This window comes from Semicossyphus pulcher, unplaced genomic scaffold, assembly GCF_022749685.1.
Source record: "Semicossyphus pulcher isolate SPU_LCO1_2020_fin unplaced genomic scaffold, fSemPul1.0.p SCAF_10, whole genome shotgun sequence".
NCBI lineage: Eukaryota > Metazoa > Chordata > Actinopteri > Labriformes > Labridae > Semicossyphus > Semicossyphus pulcher.
Window position 1 is genome coordinate 31,549,887 of NW_027211604.1, and position 22,849 is coordinate 31,572,735.

The window sequence follows — 22,849 nt, forward strand, 5'->3', positions numbered from 1 at the left end:
GGCTTCATCACACGGTTGAAGTGATTGGGATGACTCGTCTGAGGCCATGGTTCTCTGCCAGAAAACAATTTATTGCCTCCTCTGGGTGGGGAGTGAATCTCTGCTTCAAGTGAAGGAGTTTAAGTATCTCGGGGTCTTGTTCACGAGTGAAGGCAAAATGGATCGTGAGATTGACAGGTGGACCGATGCAGCATCAGCAGTAATGCAGGTGTTGTACCGGCCTGTCGTAGTGAAGAAGGAGCTGAGCCTAAAGGCAAAACTTCTGATCTACCAGTCTATCTACGTTCCAACCCTACCCTATGGTCATGAGCTTTGGGTAGTGACCGAAAGAATGAAATCGCTGATACAAGCAGCCAAAATGAGTTTCCTTTGGAGGGTGGGCTCAGCCTTAGAGATAGGGTAAGGAGCTCAGACATCCGGAGGGAGCTCAGAGTAGAGCTGCTACTCCTCCACATCAAAAGGAGCCAGTTGAGGTGGTTCAGACATCTGATTAGTAAGGGCGTCTCCCTGTGGAAGTTTTCTGGGCACGTCCAACTGGGAGGAGACCCTGGGGCAGACCCAGAGCTTGCTGGAGGGATTATATAACCAGTCTGGCCTGGGAACGCCCCGGAGTCCCCCAGGAGGAACTGGGAACATGTTGCTAGGGAGAGGGACGCCTGGGTCACCGTCAGTCAGCTGCCACCGTGACCTGGCCCTGGATACACGTGAGATAATGAATGGATGTCACATTCCTGAGGTCTTGTTTTCACAATTTGAATCCTCACAGAATTTCACACTTTGCTTTAAAATGTTTTGTTTTTTTTACAATGAAAACGTGATTTCTGATAAATGGATACTTTTTTCTCTTTTCTAGTCTTCCAACCACTCAAAGTGCTTTTACACTACATGTCACATTCACCCCTTCACACTCACATGGCAGAGGCTACTAAAGCAAATCTCCAATCAGGAACTAACTACATTCTTAGGAGCGATTTGGGGTTCAGTGTCTTGCCCTAGGACACTTCGTCAAGTAACTGTAGCAGTCAGGGATCGAACCACCAACCTTCCGATTATGAGACAACCAACTCTACCACTGAGCCACAGCCGCCCTATATTGGTCTGGCATCACTCATGTCAGAGTAAACTCAAGTGTTTCCATAGTAGTAGAAAGTTGAATACTGAAATACTGTAGCCCAACTTGGCATGACAGGTGCTTTCACCACATAAATGAGAAGCCTCCATCATGCTCACCAGAGTCATAGTTATCTTGAATTTTGACCAGCAAACTCTAATTAGTTTATCATGGTGTCCAAGTTGTAAGACATTCCCTCCAGTCAATCCTGAGATAGCACGAGGGGGGCATAGACAACTCAAAAACACAATAACAATCAAATTAAAAACAAAAGAAGATTTTTTATTAACAGCTTAAACACACAACAATATTTTCATCTCCTGTTCCAGATTTCTTGTTTCCTTAGTTTGCCCTTCAAATAATACCGAGTGCTACAACACAGAAGCACACATGTGATCCAAAGTCCCCCCAGTCAAGGTAAAGAGCAGTGAGAACTCTAACACACCACCTCATCTACAACATTTGGCAGCCTATTAGACTTAATATGGACTTTAAGTGCCAAAACACATTCAGGGTTGGCATCAGCAGAACAAAATGATGAGTTCAGTTCAGTCAGTTGGCTCAGAAGATTGATGGGAAGCAGATACATGGAGACACTGTTGAATTATGAAATCATCCTTATTTGGCAGCTCGGTGTATAACTATTTCTCAATCTGCATATAAGTGCTACACAATGGACCCAAGCACGTGCTTCCGTTTCACTTTCAAGAGGGGTTATGATTCCAATCAACAACAACAAAAACTGTAGATGAGCTTCAGGGCGTGCGTGATGATGGAAGAAATCATTTACTGTGCATACTCAACATAATGCAAGTGACTTATACTGAAGGACACACCCTCAGTCGTTCTAGCTTCTGCATGGACATGAATGAAGCACATCTGTACCGGCATTTCTGGTCAAATATATCAGCCAACATTGACCATTACTCTCATTTAACTGCCACTTTTCAGTTGCTGCGACGTTTATGAGGACAGACTTCAAGTTAATGATTTGATTAACCAGATCAATTATTTCCTTCCATTCAAATCAACTGAATGTACTTCGAATAGAGTTACACATGTACTGAATCTAGAAGGTTTGCTTCCACTTTTCTCTTGTTTTCCACAAATACACCTCAGTTTAAAGCTGGGGTAGGTCACTGTGAAGAAACCAACTAGATTGTGAAAGTATCCAACAAGAGAACAGTTAAAGCTACGCCCCTAAACACATGAACGTGCTCTGCCTCACATCAATGCAGGGAAAGTCCACGAGAGAGCATTGGAGAAAGGAGCACAGCGTATTGATGTCATTGTTAACCGTATCAAACTGCTTTACTCTGCAATGAGCAAACAAGCAGACCATTACCATTACCATCAGTAGCCATGAAAAGTCAGTGAAGGTACAGGAGATGAGACTCATGGTAACCTCCCAACAACACACAATGGTTAAGGATACAATGCAGAGGCCAAAGCAGGAAACGAAAAGTTCTTAAATGATGAAATAGAGTGACAAGGATGAGTTACACACTCCTGACGTCTCCGGCTGTGCCATGTGATCATTGAGGTGGTTTGGTCCTGCATCCATCACCGATCAGACGCAGTCGTCAAGACTGATCATTGATTAGTTGAAATGCTTCTTCGAGGTGTTTGAGTGACTGTTGCTTACATAATCCATGAGAGACAGAGGAGATACCAACAGAGAGGGGGGGGGCAAGATGAGCAGTCTCCATTGCTTATCCGATCAGCTTCCAGCAGTTTAGTTAGCAGGGACATAAAGAAAAAAAAAAAAACTGAAAAAAAAAATGTGAGAAGGAACTTTAACATTTATACACTGTCAATAAATATAGTGATTTTTTTCCCCAGTTCCTGATGTTATAATTCATCCTCTATGTGGTTTTCAGATTGGGCCTTCTCTGTTGGTCCTGAAAATGAGAGAAAGAATCAACGATTACTGTGTGTAAGGGTCATAAGTACAGAGTATGTTCCAGTCCACAGCCATGAGTGCGGAGCAACTCAAGACCAGATTGACGGATTCAATGCGATTACACCTCACACAAAGCTGTTGCTATGGTGACGCCTTTTAGCTGTAACATTTGAAAGGCCCTGTTCGAAGGCAATGCAGATCTATGTCATATCCTTGTCATGTGACCCTTACATCCCCTCATGCCTGAATGTGACCAAGGGTATTTTTAAAGGCAGTAGAGAAATGTAAGATCTCAAATTATTTACAATTCTGTTGTAGAGCCTGAGAAGTTACATTCCGCATTTGAAATGTCGGTGGAAGAAATATTTACGTAAGCTTTGCGTACCAGTATACGAACCAACTTGGTAGAGGAGTAGGAGCTTCTGTATTAACAAAACTAGAGTGAAAAGCAATTTTACAAACTGATACTAGCCCCGACCTGAGAGGGGGAATATTCACAGATAACAGCAAAGGCAGCTGATACAGGGCATTTTTGAGCTGGAATGAAATAACCCTTTTCTGTGTGGATTGTGCTCAGATCAGAAGATGGACTCTGCAAAAGGTACTTAGAAGGTTGCTTTCTCATATATCAGCCAATAATAATCAGCTGTCAGATATATCTATTGAGCTCTAGACATAACTTACTCTGAGAAACTAAATTACGTAAGGATTTGTAAAAACATAAAAACAAAAGGCCCTGTGGATGACGTGAAGGTGTAATGCAACCTTTTAATGTAATACATGACATCACATTACTTTGTCAGGGTCATCACTCGAACAGGTGTGACACAGAAGCACCATCGATCATTCAGATTTCAAGCCATTGATATCATACCTTTTACTATGCATGCCAATTTTTCAACTAATATAAATGCAAGTTATGTATTTTAGATGAACAAACATGATAATATATAAATTAATCAACTTTCTTTCACAGAGCTGCTGTACAGATCAATTTACTTAAGTTGCAGCACTTCCTCAGGTTCACTCAGGGGATGATAAGTTAAGAGGTGGAAAGCTTTTGAAGCTCACTGTAGAGGCGATTACATGACAAAAATAACCACATAGCCACGTTGGCATTTTGGATGAGCCCATAGTACATTTAGTGGAAGCACTTTGCTGTGAAACAGGCTGTGATGACTGCAACATAAACCTTGGGGGCAAATGCAATCTACTGCAGCACAGCTTAGTGTACCTGTTATTCATATCCAACCCAAATGTTTAAAAAATAAGGCAAAGGATTAAAACATTAAAGTTGTTAGTGGATAAAGTAACACATTTACTGACAAGCTGATGCAATCCATTACACTGCGAGGAGGTCATCTGTTCAATGGTGACTATCTGAGGATGTAGTTTAGTGTTGTATTAGACCATTTAAATTATTTTGTCCACCCCTAGAGTTCTCCATCATCAGCGACAGGTATGGCAGACCAACCTGGAGTTGTTTCTTCTGTGGGCTGTGATTGGCTGTCTGAGTCTGTACCTACAGTGCTCTCCTCAGAGGGCGGGGCTTCGCCCAGTGGTGCCTCCTCTGGGCTTTCTGTGTGTAAATGAAAACATACATGAGAACTTATTTTTAGCCTTATTCCAATCATGATTTTTTCAGAAGTGAACAATATTATGCACATATACGTTTTGCTGTGTGACCCACCACTCTTTGTGTCCGTGCTCTCCTCTGTGGGAGGGATGACCTTCTCCTCGGCTGTGTTGTTGGCCTTGCTGCTTTTATCAGAGCTGGTGCTGTTCTTGGCTTTGGTTTTAGACTTCGGCTTAGCAAATTTAGCTTTGTTGAGCAAATAGTTGACCTCTCGATCCAGAAGAGCCAGTTTGGACTCAATGTCTTTGGACAGTAGGATAGGCCGCTCCTTTGGAGAGCGTTTCTCCTGCTCTGCTACCGTCTCATTCTTCCACGTCTGGAGCAGAGAAAGATGATTTGACAAATGAAGGTCAGTTTACTTGATGCAACGAGAAAAACCCTTGTTCAAATAGTTATAAAATGTACTCTGGGAGGCTTCTGAGGGACCTTTCTAACTCTGGTGATGTCGTAGTGATTTATGTGGGTTACCTCAACTCAAATGAGTTGACTAAAGCCATGACAGCAGATTTGACCTTTGACCCTAAAAATGCAGATAATCAATTTGCCCTTGCATTGCCTTAAATGCTTCTAATAGCTATCCAAAAGCAGAGTGTTGTAACTACATTTTGTGGAGAGAAGCTGTCTGTACCTCCACTCTCTGCTGCGTGGTGCTGTGCTCTCATGCATTAGAGCGCACACTGACGGATCTCAGTGATTGTTAAATGTTGTTTCTGTAACCCTGTAATGTGCAACTCTGTCTCCTCCTCATGCAGTGTGTGGGAGTGTGTATGTGAGGGTGTGTCTGTGGGCGTGTGTAGGTGGGATGCTGAGGCAGGTGCTGACTTTCATTGGTCAAGAGACTGCTGCTGATGGATTGGCTGCTGCTGCTGGAATTGGACAACCAGTGAAGTCCCAGTTTTTAAATTCCAACTGACTGCAGCCTGCTCTGCCCTCTTCTCCTTTCCACTCTCAACTGCCAGCATTAGTTCCTGTATACTAGGTTGTGTGGTTTTTGATGGATTAAGATTTGCTGAAGCCTGTAAAATTTGGTAGTTGGTCACTACTACCACTACCGGTTTTACTAGTTTAACTGTTTGTTCTGTGGGTTGAGACTCGCACAGCCCCGAACTGATTGGTCTCCAGATTCTGTTAATAATATATTGTCATTATTCAATTTAATAATATTGTTAATACAAAAATATTATAATATTGTTTTTACAGACAAACACATTTTCTCAATCACACAAAAGGTGGAATTGCCGTCATAATCACTGGAAACTCAGAGCGTGACAGCCCTTATAATACTGTGCTGTAGTTACCACCTGTTCTCTGCAGGAGGTAACATTTTCACTCACTGCGCGGTGCCGTAAGCGCTGGCGTCTGTGCGTATTTAAATGAGTCATTATGCAGACATTTGGGGCAAATTTGGCCCCTTTCTATGCAAATGAGCCTCGTGGCAAAAAGCACCTTATTCACAAACAGCACCGGAGCACAGAGATGCTGTGTGCTCTGCAGCGCACTTTAGGGTGCATTCAATTCTCTGCCTGTGCTTGGAGAATGAGGCGGAGTCTTTTTGTGTCATTTGCAGGTTTAGAGGCGCAAAAGCCACAGAATCCTTTAGTGAATCCCCCTTAATCTTTTGCAAGTTCCACAGCAGTCCTCAGTAGTGTGTTGACAACGTTACAACATTAATACTTTAACCACCTACCGTTGTTTCGTTGATCACTTTTTCTAACAAATTCAGCTCAACGTCAGTGAAGATTTGGTCATCCACTGGAATCAGTTTGGCACTCCTTTAAAAAAAAATATATATATATATATTCAGCATAAAAATACTGACCAGACTCGACATCCTCAAACCTTCACCCTCTTTCATGGGACACTCACCTCAAGAAGAAGCTAGAGGTGTTGAGCATGCTATTCAGCGCAGCCAGGCGGTCCGGCCACTTGCGTCGCTCCTCCACCCTGAAGAACATGTCCTTGCACAGGCTCTTCAACTGAGACAGTTTCTCTCTCAGCTGCTTGGTGGTAGCCGTGTATCCCTCCTCGTCCATCCACTCCGATGCCTCGCTCAGCTTTCCAGAGATCTGCTCCTTCTCCACCTCTGATACCACCAGCTGGTAATCCTCCTGGTATAGCTTATCCTGAAGACAGAACACAAGCCTTGTATGTTTTTGGGAGCAGTGTGACAGATGATCACATCACTTATATACAGCATCCTCTTCTCTCACTTGCAGCTACTTTCAAGTGTTTTTTAAAAGATTCTCTTTTTGGCCTTTTGCCTTTATCAATAGGACAGCTGAAGAGAGACGGGGAATGCTAACATCTAAGACTAAAGTTGGCTTGAGTTCCCACTTAACAAGGGCTGGGCAATAAACCAATCTTGAAATGGGATCTTTACAAATTTGTTTGTTGATAACAATGATTAATTTTGCACTATTTAACTTCATATTGATAGATCTAACAGGATATTACATAGCAGAAATCTGAAACAGCAAGTTAGTCTGCAGCTTTTAGCATGCATGACAGGCATTCAAACATTTCCAGCAGATTACTTTGCGCCACTTTTTAGATCCTGGTCATTTCTTGCTATATCATTAAGCAGAAATCCCGAATTTCCACTCTTGGGATCAATAAAGAATTATCTTTATTTTATTCTATATTTCAGTCATCGAATGTCTAGAAATTATCAGAGGAAAAATGCTAAGCTAATCTTATATAGCGCTTTTCTAGACTTTGCGACCACTCAAAGCTGCTTTTACACTACATGTCACATTCACCCATTCATACACTGACAGCAGAAGCTGCTACGTAAAGTGCCCAACTGTCAATCAGTTATCACATTCATACCCAATGAATGCCACCGGAGCAATTTGGGGTTCAGTGTCTTGCCCAAAGACACTTCGACATGTAGCCTGAGGGAGCTGGGGCCTCCGACCTTCCGTTTGAAAGACGACCGACTCTACCACTAAGCCACAGCCGCCCCAACATGTTAGCAGCAACTTTGCTCGCAACCCTCGAAGCCCAGCAGAAAAAGAGCATCGATTTTCAACATCGGACTGCAATAGTTAGCTCGTGAGTTTCTGTGTAACCTTCTGGTTTCTTGAAGCCTCCATAATTATTGGGGTACTCTTCAAAAGAAACCGTCTGATTCCTACCTGTGTCTCGAAGATAAAAGCTTCCAGGCTGTTCAGTGTCTTCTCTCTTTCCTGTTTGGCAAGGTCTCTGTTAGTTAAATCCTGCAACCTGGAGAGACACAAAGCCTTGTTTTTAGACAATTAAACTGAGAACAAAATGACTCATCAGTGGAAAAAAGTGAATCACTGCTTTACTTCTTCTTAGAAGAGGTGACATCATCTGCAGTGGGGTTGAGGATGTCGTTGATGACCAGTTCCACTGTGATGTCTTCAGAGATCTTGCTCTTTTTCTGAGGTTTTGCCTTCTTCTCATCATTCTTCTCTCCCTCTGCGTTTCCAGATTTCTCTCCATCTTTCTCCTTCTTCACCAGAAAAAAATGTTTACTTTCAATACAAAGTCTGTAGCTTGAACTTAACTTTAACCTTACAGAGACAGACAGTAAATTCACAGAGAGATTATGTTTGACAGATCTTACCTTGGTATCAGTTTTGCTGCCTGCCTCCTCAGTCTTCTCCTGACTTTTCTCTTCACCTGCACTTTTCTCTGAATCATCCTGCTTCTCCTTGGTAGCCTCGTCCTTCGGGGCCTCGTCCTTGCTGTCCTCGTCCTTGCTGTCCTCGTCCTTGCTGTCCTCGTCCTTGCCTTCCTTTCCAGATTCTGGAGGCACTTCCTCCTCGTCCTGTATACAAGCGATAAGGGAACAATGTTAGCTACGATCACAGGCCAGGCATGCATAATGTTTAATCAATTAGTTCCTGTAACAGAACAGCAGTAATTTATACTTCATACAGTTTTCATGATAAACTGTGCTGTGCCATGTGTGGAGCTTTAAGTACCTGGACAGGTTCAGTTATATTTGGAGCTGGTTCTGATGATCCTCCTCCAAACAAAGTGGAAATAGTGTTACCCAGCTCTGAAAGACAGCAACATGACGCCTCAGTTAAGTAATAATGAGTATTAAGCCCCTTTTACACTGCCAGTTCAAGGCAGGATTATTATACCTCTGTTAATAAGTCTTGTTTTCTATGTAGAACGCGCGTGTGTGTATTTGAAGCACAAGCTATTTGTTTACACCTCGCGCACATTTTGCTTCCACTACACTGGGCCGTTGTGTAAAAACGCACACTGGGGCTGCTTTACGCCGGCATTGCTTGGTCCAATGTAAAATGGATGCATGACGGCAGAGCTTCGTTATGGCACCGAGGCTGAACCACAGCGTAAAAAGGGTTATAGTGTTGTATTAATCAGTAACGGGCAATGTTCATAACATGTTCAACAGCAGTAAATATTTTAAAAGCATTACAGAAAGGTGACAATGTGGACAATTTTTTAAGGTAAAGATGGCGTACATATTATCAACACTATGTTGTTGTTGCTGTTTACACTCCCCATGACATAACTTCTAACTAGAATCACCGCCTCCCTGTTTGATGCCTCCACCAACCATCCAAGCTGCAGATTACATCCATCAGTGATTTACACAGCATAATAGTGAAACTGTGCAGGACGGGGATGTTTTCTTACATTGAAGATATTTGAAACAAAACACACAAAACCTCATATTAAAGTAATAATCTCGAACTTTTTCATGTAAATAAATCTGTTAAGTCCCTATCTATCGCCGAATGAGGTAACACAATGGTGATTGAGCCTATGGCCCACTGATTAAAGCCTTTGCATTTGCAGTATATAGTATTATTATGGACTGGGTGTCTGTGGCGACTTTCATGGAACAAAGCACAAGCTGTTATTGACGCGTTTTCCATCAGCCAGCAGTGGTTGGTCTGACACAGAGGTTAGGCGGAGCTAAGCGGCTACACTTCTGGTTTCTGTAAGCATTGCAAGTAAACGGTAATCTACTATGGCTGAACACACAAAGACGACACATACCACTTCAAAAATAAGTGAAAAAGAAAAAGAAACAAATTCGACTAAAAAGGAAAGCGAGGAAAATCACGAGTTAGAACCATGACAAAGGGAGCCAGCCGTAGACTTCTACCGATTAATGCCAAGAGCACGAAATTGAAATCTTCTAGATTGTATCTTTAAAATACAAGTACACCTATATTAGACAGGGGAGGTTGCACACACTCTTTAATACGAGACAGCGTCTCCATCTCTCTTCATGTTTCTCTGCACAGAGACATGTGGTCAGAAGGCGCATCTGAGTTATCAATGATGATAGTTTTATATGTCTAAGGTTAGTATGTCAAACCTACTAGTTAATGTTGATTCCTCTTCTTTCTCCTCCACAATAGTTTCAAAGACAGACTCCACCTGTGGATGAAAATTGCAAAAAATGAAATTGATTAATTAATTGTACAAATGTAGTAATTTAGATTCTATGATATTACAAGTAAATAAAAAGAAACAAAATATGTATCCTGCCTTTATCAGAATCAGAAACACTTTATTAATCCCTGGCGCGATATTCGGTCATTGCAGTTGCTCTCATACAGACAAGAAGCATGAAGACATATAAGCTGAAGTAAGTAATATGTAAAATATGTGAATTATATACACAAGTGTACAAAACTATATATGGCGATATCAGAAAAGAATAAGATCAAAATGTGCATCCGGTATACGAATATATGAAGTATATACAGATGTGTGCATAGAGTGTAACGTATGACCAAGTGTAATAATATAAGAATAGAGATAAAAGCTTCTATTCTGACAAAGCCTGCCTGCTTCATAGTGCAGCGAGGCAACTGTTTGAGTTTATTCACTCAGTTAATCCTGTTAGGTTTGGCCTAAAAGTTAAAAAAAAAGTTAATTTGGATGCATTTCAATTTGGAAGTGTATCAGGGTAAGTTATGATTAGGTGCCAATATGTACTCAATGTTCGTTTAATTTTTTTTGTTAAATACAGTGTCCTTACAGCAAACAAGAGCTAGCAGTTATTGGTTCTGCGGTGTAAATAATCAATAAGAAAGCTGAGTCTATCAGACAGTGTGACTGACCCGATCCAGCAGCAGCACTCCACTTTCATCCATGTTGAAATGGGCTTTGATGCCTTTTGACTCTGCGTCTGTGTGCTTCTGAAAGCTGCTCCCTACTCCAGACAGTTTGACTGTGGTCAGGTTCAAAGAGCCAAACACACTGCAGAGAGAGCAGAAAAGGGTTTAATCCTGGGCCCCACCTCCTACCTGAGCAGCACATACACAGAGCAAAACCTCAGCCAAGCATCATGAAGAGATTCTCAGTCTCACAGCGAAGATCATACAATCAGTGTTACACCTTTTACTACAGTTTCAGTGACAGAAACCAACATATACCCTTTTAAATTTATGTCTAAACTGAAATGAATGAGTCTATTATTGTTTATCAGAGGAAAACTTTGTTTCAGAAGACAGATTTCATTTTTTAAGTCATTCAATTTCTGAACACAACTTTTTTTAAGAGATCCAGGAAGCCAAAAAGCCGAGCTACCCCACCTGATGTCGTCCTGACTTAGGAAGCTGAGGTCGCCGTAGTTGATGTCGAAAGCAAAGTCGTCACTGTAGCGGTTAAAAGTGATGACCTTACGCTGGGGGTAGGGCGCCATCCTCTGGAAGAGGATACGTTTGTTGTGTTTCAGTGTCTTGACACCCTCCTCCTCTGTCTCACGGGTGAACTCCACCTAATGGAACAAAACAACATGTTGATAGTGTGAACATGAATTCTGTTTAGCATTCAGTTTTCATGTGACAAAAAGCAGCTATTCCAACATCACCTGCATAGCTGAGTGTTGTTAAAGCACAGGTTTTAAAGGGATTTTATCATCCATCTTAGGACTGGGCGATATGGTAAATTCTTATATCATGATAAAGGATTTTTTTTATATCTCGATAACAATATATATCACGATAAATCATACTTTCTGGTAATTTGATAAATAATTAGTCCATATGAAATAACCACATGTTAAAGTTTATTTGAGGACTTTCAGTCAGGATTTAGAGTCCACCATAGCACCGAGACAGCACTGGTGCGAGTTTCAAACGATCTATTTACTGCTTCAGACAGAGGACTTCTCTCTTTACTCGTCCTGTTAGATCTTAGTGCCGCTTTCGACACGATAGACCATCACATCCTGTTACAGAGACTAGAACATTTAATTGGCATTACAGGATCTGCATTAAGTTGGTTTAAATCTTATCTATCAGATCGATCTCAGTTTGTTAATGTTCATGATGTGTCCTCTATGCAAACCAAAGTTAGTCATGGAGTTCCACAAGGTTCTGTGCTCGGACCGATTCTTTTTACCTTATATATGCTTCCTCTGGGTAATATCATGAGGAAACACTCTCACAACATTTTCATTGTTATGCAGATGATACTCAATTATACTTATCTATGAAGCCAGACGAAAGCAATCAGCTATCTAAACTAGAAGCATGCCTTAAGGACATAAAGATCTGGATGACTAGATACTTTCTGCGACTTAATTCAGACAAAACTGAAGTTATTGTGCTCGGCCCAAAACACCTTAGAGATTCTTTCTCTAATGATATAGCTGCCCTAGATGGCATCAGCCTGGCATCCAGCACTACTGTTAGGAATCTGGGAGTTCTATTTGATCAGGATATGTCCTTCATCTCCCACATAAAACAAATATCAAGGACAGCCTTCTTTCATCTTTGCAACATAGCAAAAATCAGACACGTCTTGTCTCAAAACGATGCAGAAAAACTAGTCCATGCATTCGTTACTTCCAGGTTGGATTATTGTAACTCGTTACTATCAGGCTGCCCTAATAAGTCACTAAAAACTCTGCAGCTGGTACAAAATGCTGCAGCACGTGTGCTGACAAGAACTAGGAAGAGAGATCACATCTCTCCTGTATTAGCCTCTCTGCACTGGCTTCCTGTAAAATCTAGAATAGAATTTAAAATCCTTCTTCTTACTTACAAAGCTCTTAATGGTCAGGCACCATCATATCTTAAAAGAGCTCATAGTGCCATATTACCCCTCTAGAACATTGCGCTCCCAGGATGCAGGCCTGCTTGTGGTACCTAAAGTCTCTAAGAGTAGTGTTGGAGGTAGAGCCTTCAATTACCAGGCCCCCCTCCTCTGGAACAATCTACCAGTCAAGGTCCGGGAGCACCCTTGTGCTCCCTTGTCTTGAAGGTTCCTGAGGATCGTTGCTGCAGACCACCTGCTGCTGTGGACCTGCTCGAATCGCAACAACTACTAACATCAGCCTTCCCCATAGTATCATTATTGTTGCTGCTAATGCTAATAGTAGACCTGTTGACTTCAACTGTTACAATTACGATTACCTCAGCCTTTATCATTACTCTGCTTCTCTCGCTAATTTATTTATTTATTTATTTATTTATTTAGCCAATCTTCACCCTAGTCTACCACTATTATTGGCATTGTAACCATAAGTATGTGTCTGTTGTTGTTCATGTAACAAGGACATATGTTGTTGTGGTAACAAGAACATATGTTGTTGTTGCTCTCTTTGCCTGTCTCTATCCTGCATCTCCTTCTATCCCATTTTCGGCCCATCCAGTCGAGGCAGATGGCTGTTCAACATGAGTCTGGTTCTGCTCGAGGTTTCTGCCTGTTAAAAGGAAGTTTTTCCTTGCCAATGTGCCGAATTGCTAAGTGCTACTCATGGTGGATTCATGTTGGGCCTCTCTTTAAATAACTTAACAAAGAGTCGGTCTAGACCTGCTCTTTCTGTAAAGTGTCTCGAGATAACTCTGGTTATGATTTGGCGCTATACAAATAAAATTTGATTGATTGATTGATTGATTGAAAGCCTATGTGCCTATTAAATACTGAATTAAAAGTACTGAGTTTCTGTTTTCACTTGGGCTGAGCCGGAGTCCTTTTCTGCACATTAATGTCAATGTTAGTAAACAGCGCCTCCCTCTTTGTGCAAGGATTAAAAAGTAAAGCGTTGTCAAAATGACGTAAAAATTGCCGTAAAGCAGCTCGGCCGCTGATTTTGTGACATCACGACAGAGACGATATAGAAAAACACTCGATAGACATTTTCATATCGTTTTAACGATATACATTGTCATATTGCCCAGCCCTAATCCATCTATAATGAAAGCTGAAAAGTCCACAAATTATGGATTATATTATGGTGCATAACGTAATTTAAATCTGTCTCCAGCCGCTTGTGGAGTCGAGTGTCCTCCACTGACCTGAATGGGGAAGACAGCAGCATCTCTGACCAGGAAAGGTTTGACTTTGAAGGCCTTGCTGAGGGCAGCAGCCTGGTACACAGCACCCATGGCTGCTGCCTCGTCGGCATTGATATTCTTGCCCAGCTCTTCTCTGCAAAGAAAAACACATCATTTCACTGAATCCACCTAAACGGTTTAACAAAAACTCTTTTTCAGGTCAGTTATTAAACTCTGTGCCAACTGTGTTTAACAAATGTTTTTGAAAGTGAAAGGTATTCAAAGGAGAGCGACATCTCAGGGGTGACACTTACTTCCCCACTGCTTTGAGTAGAACTTCCTGAACCTTGGGGACACGAGTGGAGCCACCCACTAAAATCACCTGCTCAATTTCATCCTGTTGGCAGAAATGTATGAATTCAGATTCACAGCAGTAAAAAAAATATCCATTAATTTACACTCACTGCTCGTTATTCAAGTTTAGTAGCTGTACTCCGCCAAGTTGTGATGTTTAAAAGAGGGTTAATTTGCATTTGCATTCATTAGACAGTATAAAAAGATGCAATTACATTCTACACATTGAACAAGTACTGACATCTAAAACAAGAGTTCGAGTAGTCATGCCGACCAATAGTATGTACTTGTCTACTGTCAATACTCCCTTTTCTTGTTTTATCTAGCCGTGTGTCCTGCACCTACAGCAGCCTACAGCCAAATCTCTCTGCAGAGATCATTAAAGTTTTATCTTATCCTGTCATGTGGGACAACACAGCTGCATCTGAGAGGGAATACTGACCAGCTTCATTTCTGCAGCTGTAAGGGCATCCTGCACAGGCTGAGGCACTCTGTCGAAAAGATCAGCACACAGCTCTTCGAACTCTGTCCGGGACACCTTGGCTTTGAAGTCGATGTCATCCATCAAACCTTCCACCTGAAATCACACTTTTTTTTTCACTGAAATGATACTACATCCAACTGTTACGATCGTCTAGACTGGTCTGTATAACTAAAATGACTTCTCATAAAAATACCAAGAAGTTGCAACATCTCTGAGACCTTAACTTTAACAGTGGATTTAAGATTCAAAGCTGTATTTATAATCATTTTTCAGGTGCTACCGACAGCTCGTTGCATTGGTTATATTTCTGACATTTAACATTACTGTAAGTCACACAACCGGCAGGATGGACTGAGGGTTGCGGGCTCATGTCCCTTGGCTCACCTGGGCCATGAAGTCCATGTTTGCACTGAGCACCGTCTTGAGCCTCTGAGCCTCTTTGAGGAGCTTGGCCATGGCCCGGTGGTTCTCCCTCACGTCTTTCTTACTCTTCTTCTGCTCGTTGAACAGTTTAGCCAGATGGTCCCGGAGTCGCAGGTCCATCTCAAATCCACCTAACCCACGGTCAAACCTACAGTCCCACCAAGATAAGCACACAGAGTTCATATTGACAGCCTGTAAGTGGGCTGAGATACGAATGTCATGAAAAATGCCATTATGAAATATAAACATGCTTTTATCTGTTTATATTCAACACTTTGAGATTCTATAAACACAACACAAATTACAAAAGTTACTTAAATTACATTGGAGCAATGTGCACCTTAAAGTTTCCTAATGTTTAATCAGCATATTAACACGTTGTTACAGATTTCTTAACATCTTTGAGACATCAGACCGGGTAATAAGAAGTTTGTCTCACTGAACCAGAAACAAATCTTTTCACATAGAAGTATTCTCAGTGAACTCACCCGACACCTCTGATCTGTAACTGCGGCTGGGTGCCAGCCTCTTTGGTTTTGACTGTCTGATAAGAGACGATGGTGGCAGTGGTGCTGCCTGAACCCATGTCATAAAACATCACATTCTGAAAAGGAACAAGACCAGACTTTACTACATGGTTACAGATACATCAATGTCCACATCACAATGTGGACAACATCAAATAAGATTCTCATCAAGTACTTCTCTAGCACACGCTGAAACATATTTTAAAGCGGCTGATAGTAAGTATTTTTGTTTCTGTCAACAAATCAAATTAAAGACCAAACACCAGGTTAGTCCATCTTTCAGCACTGTCTAACAGATGTCTGTGGCATTCGGCTCATTGGTTCCTGCTAAATATAAAGTCTCATTTCTAAAAATGCTCAGTCATTTCCTTTAACATCTGCTCGATGCATTTGTGCCAAAAACTGAATTTCCACGAATGGCCATTTAAGGCTGGCTCCCAAACTGAATTAGCCCCGTTCAAAAAAAATCTCACTCATCTCATCTTGTTTTGTTTTTCCCATCAATGACAACTAGGGTAGCAATGCAAACATTGAAATATCTTTTTGTTCTGTGATATTTTTTATAAAATTCATAACGGATAAACGCAGTGCCTTTTCATGTAGCCTACATATAAACAATTACAATCATACTACCGTAGTTATATATTTGGGACTTTTAAGTATTTTCTTAAAACAAAACACCCCTTCTACTTTTTCCACACTTGGCTCAGTGACTCTAACACCCGCATGAAGAAATAGAAGGTTCAGGTGGAGCGATACGTTTCTTTATAAAATAAATACAAACAGACTTGTGGGCTTCAGTTGTATTACTCTTACGGTAAACCATCTACCATTTCTAACTGCGTTCAAATGTATGTTTAATCAGCGTGACCAGCCTGTGATGGTATCTTTTGGAAACTAAAGCTTACCGTCGCCTACTTCCTGTCGGCACACACAACCTCATGCCGTGTGTGCGCTACAGGTGTAGCCGCTAAGAATAAACACTCCGCCACTTGTCTGCTCTGTGAACAGTCCGTTTATGTGGCCACAGCTTAATTGTATGGTGGTTGATCGGCTTTAAATAATATCTAGCCCTTAAATTATGCTGATTTTGGGGAGTGACCACTTTGAGGGGACAGATGGGCGTTGATAGCTAATTCTTACATGTGATGGGTTAGTTTTCTTTAGCCACTGTTCACACTCCCACCAGAAATGTGCAGGCTAGTGACAAATACTCTCTGCTCCACAAGCTCTACCAACTTTTTCTGTCTCACAAATAAACAACTCATGTCAGCTTCCACCACAAATAGACCCTCATTGTGTCAAAAATACTGTTAACTATCAAATTAGCAAGCGAATGAAATAGCCTTAGACAGAGACTGTATAGCTTTAGTAACGTGGTGAAGGCCAAAATGCCAAACTCAAAGCTTCAACACGATGACTTCATGATGTCATTTTCCACTTTTTATATTTAGTCTGTGGATATAAAGCATTTGTTGGGGAATATTTTCTGCAGTAGATTAATCCACATTCTGCGCTCCAGTCAGTATTTCTACCGCTGGACAGTGTGACTAATTAACATTTTAAATACAGCGTGCATTCAAACTAATGTAGGAACATGTCACAGATTGCAGATGTGGCTTATTGATGTGTTACTGAGTTTAATGTGAAGCTCTATAGCACAGATGAGTGAGATATGCGTGGTTCTGAGTATAAACAATATTTTGTTGTAATATATATTCATTGTTACTTTTGGTCCACTGAAGGATTTGTTAAGAATAAGATACCTTTAAAATGTCAGACTGATTCTTTAATGTATGTATTTGAGGGTGATACTGGATGTGCACCTTGGCTGTGTTGTCTATATCTTTCCTCCTGAAGACCCCGTAGTTCAAGGCCACAGCGGTGTTGTCGTTGATGAGCTGAAGAACCTTTAGCCCTGCCATCTGTGCAGCCTGCAGGACGGCCCTGCGCTCTGCCTGGTTGAAAAAGGCTGGGACAGTGATCACTGCATCTTTGATTGGTTGTTCTGTGGAAGATTAGAAGGAGAAAAGAAAAACAAATCAAACCTCTTCACATATTCAATCATGTTGTAAAACTGCATCATCCTCTGTGAGCCGACAGACCTGCAAAGTCCTGAGCCAGTCCACAGGAATAATTGAGCACCATCCCGAGCAGCTCCTCAGGTGTGTACTGCATTTCTCTGGCAGATAAAAAGCAGGTTAGATGCGCCTGTCATGAGCCACGCTGTGTTTCTCTCAATAACCTATTGATAGCTGATGTTTCCATGACAACTGCTTCCCCCAGGAAAGCTATAGCAACTGTCATGTTTTTATTGGAAAGAACTGTGTTTATTAGCAATATAAAATGTTTCCAGAGGTGAAAATCATAAACGTATGCACTACTGGGGAAAAAGCTGACACAGCACATACTGTACACAGAGAGTCTTATTGACAGAAATAACAACCTTGTGACATGTGAGGTTAAAGAAATGACATGAAAGCTATTGTAATGACCAATATGACTAATTAATAGACAATAAATGTTTGTAAATGTATGTACAAAAAAAAAAACAGGATACAAACAGAGACTCACTCCGAGTTTTTAAATAAAGCTGTGCCTCTGACTGCGTCCTGCTGCAGCTGGTGCTCAGGGAAACGTTTCTGGTAGACTGCCACCTGGAGATTGTCGTATTTTTTGCCCAGTAGGCTTTGGAGGTGTCTATAAACCGTTTTGGGGTTCTTTACAGACTGAAAAGTACATCACATGAATCCCATTAACAGCAAACAAGGAAAAGATCATTATTTTGAGGTAACTGAAATATTGCATCGATCCATTCTAATCGAATGCTGATATTCTGACTCTATTTAGGAAAAGTCATACCACTCCTAGTGCACTGTCGCCCAAAAGTCTTTCATTTTCCTTGAGACAGACAGCCGTGGGTGTTTTCCTCCTGGACTCCCTGAAGAAAAATACAACAGACAAAGTGGTTAAATATCATTTCATGCGTTATCAAATTGTATTCGCGTTTGTGCTTTTGTTGTTTTTAAAAAAGGGGAAATACGGTAATATTAAACCCAGTTCTTCATATTTTGGGGTCTAAATGTTTTGGGATTGATTGTAAAGTGTCTGGCAACATGACAGAACGGATCCGCACAGATATTTAATTAAGATTTTGTTAAGGTAAGACCCTTTTGTTAAACAACACACAGCCGTTACGATGCTTTCTTTAAAAAACAGTAATGTTCCCGTGAGACCTGTGATCTGTTCATCCTTACAAAGCTATTCAGTGCCGCAGGAAGCCAAAAAAGTTTGACTTAACTTCCCGGGCTTTGAAGTAGCTTCCTTATCATGAGGCCTATAGAGCAAGCACGCTTTCCTTTAACCCTGCCCCTGAACCCCCCTGGCTCTGATGCATTATTATTAGTAAGAAATTAACCCTGGATTCAGATGTTGGTGAATTTTACACATTTAGAAGCTAATGGTTAAAAAAAAAGGTGGTTAAACAGACATGTATTTTACAATGGGCCTGTGTGAATCACTTGACAGCCCGGTAGAGTAAATTATATAGTTGCACTTCCTGGGGGCTTGGATTAAGTGGTTACAAAAAAAAAATCTTTCTTATGAACAAAAAGCTCTCTCTTTAGGGATCCTCTCTGTAATGTTTTGGAAATGAATATAAACCCGAGCCTTTAGCCCCTTTCCCACTGGTCAAAAAACCTGCTAACACCCTTTTATGCTTAGTAGGAAAGGCTACAGTCGGCAATCAGACCTGGGTCAAATGACTCTGCAGTAGACCCTGGTAATTATTGCCTTAGCGCCGATCGGCATTGATGGTAACACAAAACCCGGATTGACATGCTAATCTCCACCCCCTTTCTGGTGCGATGCTATGATGCAAATTGAAGTTCCAGCCACTACCATTTAAACACAACACCAAATTTGTTCTTTGTTTCGTGAAAGATATCGCATCACTGGCAAGACAGCAAGGTGAGAGAGCTTTTTCTGATACGAGGGGAAGAAGAAATAAGGGGACAAAGCGACCCCGTTTCCAGCACGTTGGTGACGTCAGACGAAAAGAGACCGAATGGTGTATGCTTCACTGGTAATGGGAAAAGAGACTATCTGTATGTATTAGCGTGTCTTCCCGGGACTGAAAAATCTGCGTCAACGCGCTAATTTTAGTGGGAAAGGGGTATTTCAGCAGCACAAACAAGCGATTTTAGTAGATATACTTGGATCAGGCACATTTTTCAGCAAGGATCAAGTTCATTACCAAGTAGGTTTACACATACAGGGAATTTGAGCTGGTGTTTCGGTGCAGAACAAACACAGAATTCCTGGGTGCTGGCTGAAGCAATCTACTAAACTTATTAGTCATTTAGCCCCAAACATGTGTAAAAACATAGGTTTCCCCTTTAGAAAAATACATGAGGTCGTGAAGTGTAAATGAGGGCATTTTCAACATTTACATTTAGTCTACCATTAAAGACACAGAGGTACATCCACTGTACCGTGATCAAGACCACTGGCACACTCACTTGTTAAGAACAATCTCCATTGGTACACCAGGTTTCACTATTGCCATTTTCATCCACTCACTGCCTAGGTCAACAGACATGACAGCTACGGTCTCTGCAAACACAAAGACATATGTTACAAACTGCTGATAAGGTAGACAGGTGATAGCAAATATAATGAGGTACAGTAGAGGTGCATTATCGACTGAGCTAATATATATCTAAACACTAATCATTGACAGGTGTATGTATTCATGAGTGTAGCTAGGCAGGGCTTCATGTTAGAAAAGACTGTCCGTGCATGTTGATGGATCATATTACCTGTGTGAGAAGGCAACATTGCCAGAACAAGGCAGAAGAGAGAAACCAGCGGCAGCTTCCTGCTCCCCATGATGAGCTGTAGAGATGAGCAAATGATATGTTTAAGTGAAAACAATACAATAAACTGGATTTTTAAAAAAAAAATATTTGTTTGGTCTTTGTCTTTTTAGATAGAACAGTGAAGATGGACAGGAAATGTGGGGAGGAGAGAGTGGGGTTAGACATGCATCAAAGTTTTGTCCATATTTACACCAAACCTTCAGCTTTGAAATCGTTCTTACAGGGACTTTATCAGAGACCACCATAAATAATAATAATAATAATAATAATAATACATACAAGGCGCCTTTCTCGGCACTCAAGGACACCGTACACATACATATACATACATATACATACATATACATATATATATATACATATATATATATATATACATATATACATATATATATATACATATATACATATATATATATATATACATATATACATATATATATATACATATATACATATATATATATATATATATACATATATACATATATATATATATATACATATATACATATATATATATATATATATACATATATACATATATATATATACATATATACATATATATATATATACATATATATATATATATATATATATATATATAGCCAAATACCAAACACCCTTTATTTCCTGCTCAACTTTGTGCATCCACCAGCAGTGTAGAGGTGCTTTTTGTCCAGTGTTGTTGCTTGTCCTTCTGATTATTATGTGGGAGCAGGTGCAATCCCCAAAAGGAAGATTAGATCTTCCACTTGAACCACGGATATTTGCATCATATTCAGTCTTTCGATAGATGCCCACTCACTAGTTTCTCAGTACATTCGTCTCTGTGAACTACTTTCGGCGTCTGTGGCACAGTGGTAGAGTCAGTCGTCTCTCAATCAGAAGGTTGTGGATTCGATTCCTGACTGCTACAGTCACATGTTGAAGTGTCCTCGGGCAAGACACTGAACCCCAAATTGCTCCCTGTGTCATAGCCATCGGGTATGAATGGGCATAGATCTGATTGGAGATTGGCACTTAGGCCTCTGCCATTAGTGTGTGAATGAATGGGTGAATGTGACATGTAGTGTAAAAGCAGCTTTGAGTGGTCGCAACTCGCAAGACTAGAAGGGCGCTATTTAAATGCAGTCCATTTACCATTTACTTAAAGCGGGGTCAGTGTGACACTGGCAGGTTGAGCCTCGGCCTTTGCCCAAGGATATGCAAATCATCCAATGCACCTGATCCCACCCACAAAGGTGTAGACAGTTTCCAAACACGTGGCATTAATATAGTTGTCAATCTTTGATGCTTGCAATAATTATATCTCGAGCATCAACTGTTTATGCAAAGGAGATGCGTTTTATTTCTAACCGTGCAAATCCATAATGTAGCCACAGCTTAAAAATCTTCAGTACATCTACAACCAGAACATTGTTTGTGTTTAATGGAGAAAACAAGAGAGCTTCATAGAAACTTCTAGCCCCCCGGTGAAACAGAGAAGCATGGTTACAAGATGGATTCACAGCAGAAACTCTCATCATTAAAAATAAAATGAACTCTACAGCTTCTAGAAATGATTTGGATAACCTGGTTAGTCGTGGGATAACTTACAGATGTGTATTAGCAATGTGGCTAAGCTAGAAACAACATCATTTTGTAACGTTACACCATCAACCTTTCACCGTTGAATTCAAACACACCTGGACCATGTGGACCATCTTTTGACATTTCAAAATAAAAGCTAACACAAAAAGCTGAACGAAATCGGGAATATAAGTTTACAGCTACTGTTAGCTAGCTCACTCTCTGACAACTATCAATATGAAGCATGATGGACACACTGTGCAGAGGCATGGACTTACCTCTCCTATGAAGCAGAAAAAGAGGCTTCCTACAAACTGTGCTTTCCCAGGTGGGCTCTGATGTGTGAAGTTGCTTTGCTTTGCCTTTATTCAAAGCCTCTTTTGTTGTCACACTTGGTAATTTTAGTTCCCCATATAACCGGCTTGCTCTCTATAGTCGGGCCCGAACGCGGCGTCACCTCATTGGATCCAGCTTCCAGCCGCTACCGGGAGGAAAATCTGTTGTCAATACACAACAACACAAGATACAATTTCCGGTTTGTATTCCAGTACAAAACACAACGTAGGTAAACAGCCCGGTATTAAGACAGTTATTAGTTATTTTGACCGAATATCGATTTGTAAATATAGAAGAAGTCTAAACATGAAGTTTCGTTGCCTTATGCAGACCATCAGTTATATTCGGTAATCAACGAAGTGTGTACGCAAA

At 40.9% G+C, this 22,849-nt stretch overlaps 1 protein-coding gene across 2 annotated transcripts; it reads right to left on the reverse strand.

Moving 5' to 3' along the window:
• Positions 1-1,372: 1,372 nt before the first annotated feature.
• On the reverse strand, positions 1,373-22,576 carry hyou1 (hypoxia up-regulated 1). Of its 2 annotated transcripts, none has more exons than XM_069673771.1 (24): positions 22,420-22,576; positions 20,507-20,582; positions 20,207-20,300; positions 18,549-18,627; positions 18,261-18,415; positions 17,792-17,868; positions 17,513-17,694; positions 15,648-15,763; positions 15,121-15,307; positions 14,695-14,829; positions 14,213-14,295; positions 13,920-14,052; positions 11,208-11,392; positions 10,734-10,872; positions 9,987-10,044; positions 8,604-8,680; positions 8,243-8,446; positions 7,962-8,125; positions 7,788-7,875; positions 6,517-6,773; positions 6,338-6,422; positions 4,705-4,966; positions 4,489-4,593; positions 1,373-3,012 (listed from the first exon to the last, which is right to left on the reverse strand). In XM_069673771.1, the coding sequence occupies exons 2-24, from the start codon at positions 20,574-20,576 to the stop codon at positions 2,963-2,965; spliced, it is 2,985 nt and encodes a 994-aa protein (XP_069529872.1). In that variant the 5' UTR covers positions 20,577-20,582; positions 22,420-22,576; the 3' UTR covers positions 1,373-2,962. The 2 variants fall into 2 exon arrangements, with proteins under 2 accessions (XP_069529872.1, XP_069529863.1); XM_069673762.1 differs by having other exon boundaries at positions 7,962-8,128.
• Positions 22,577-22,849: the final 273 nt, after the last annotated feature.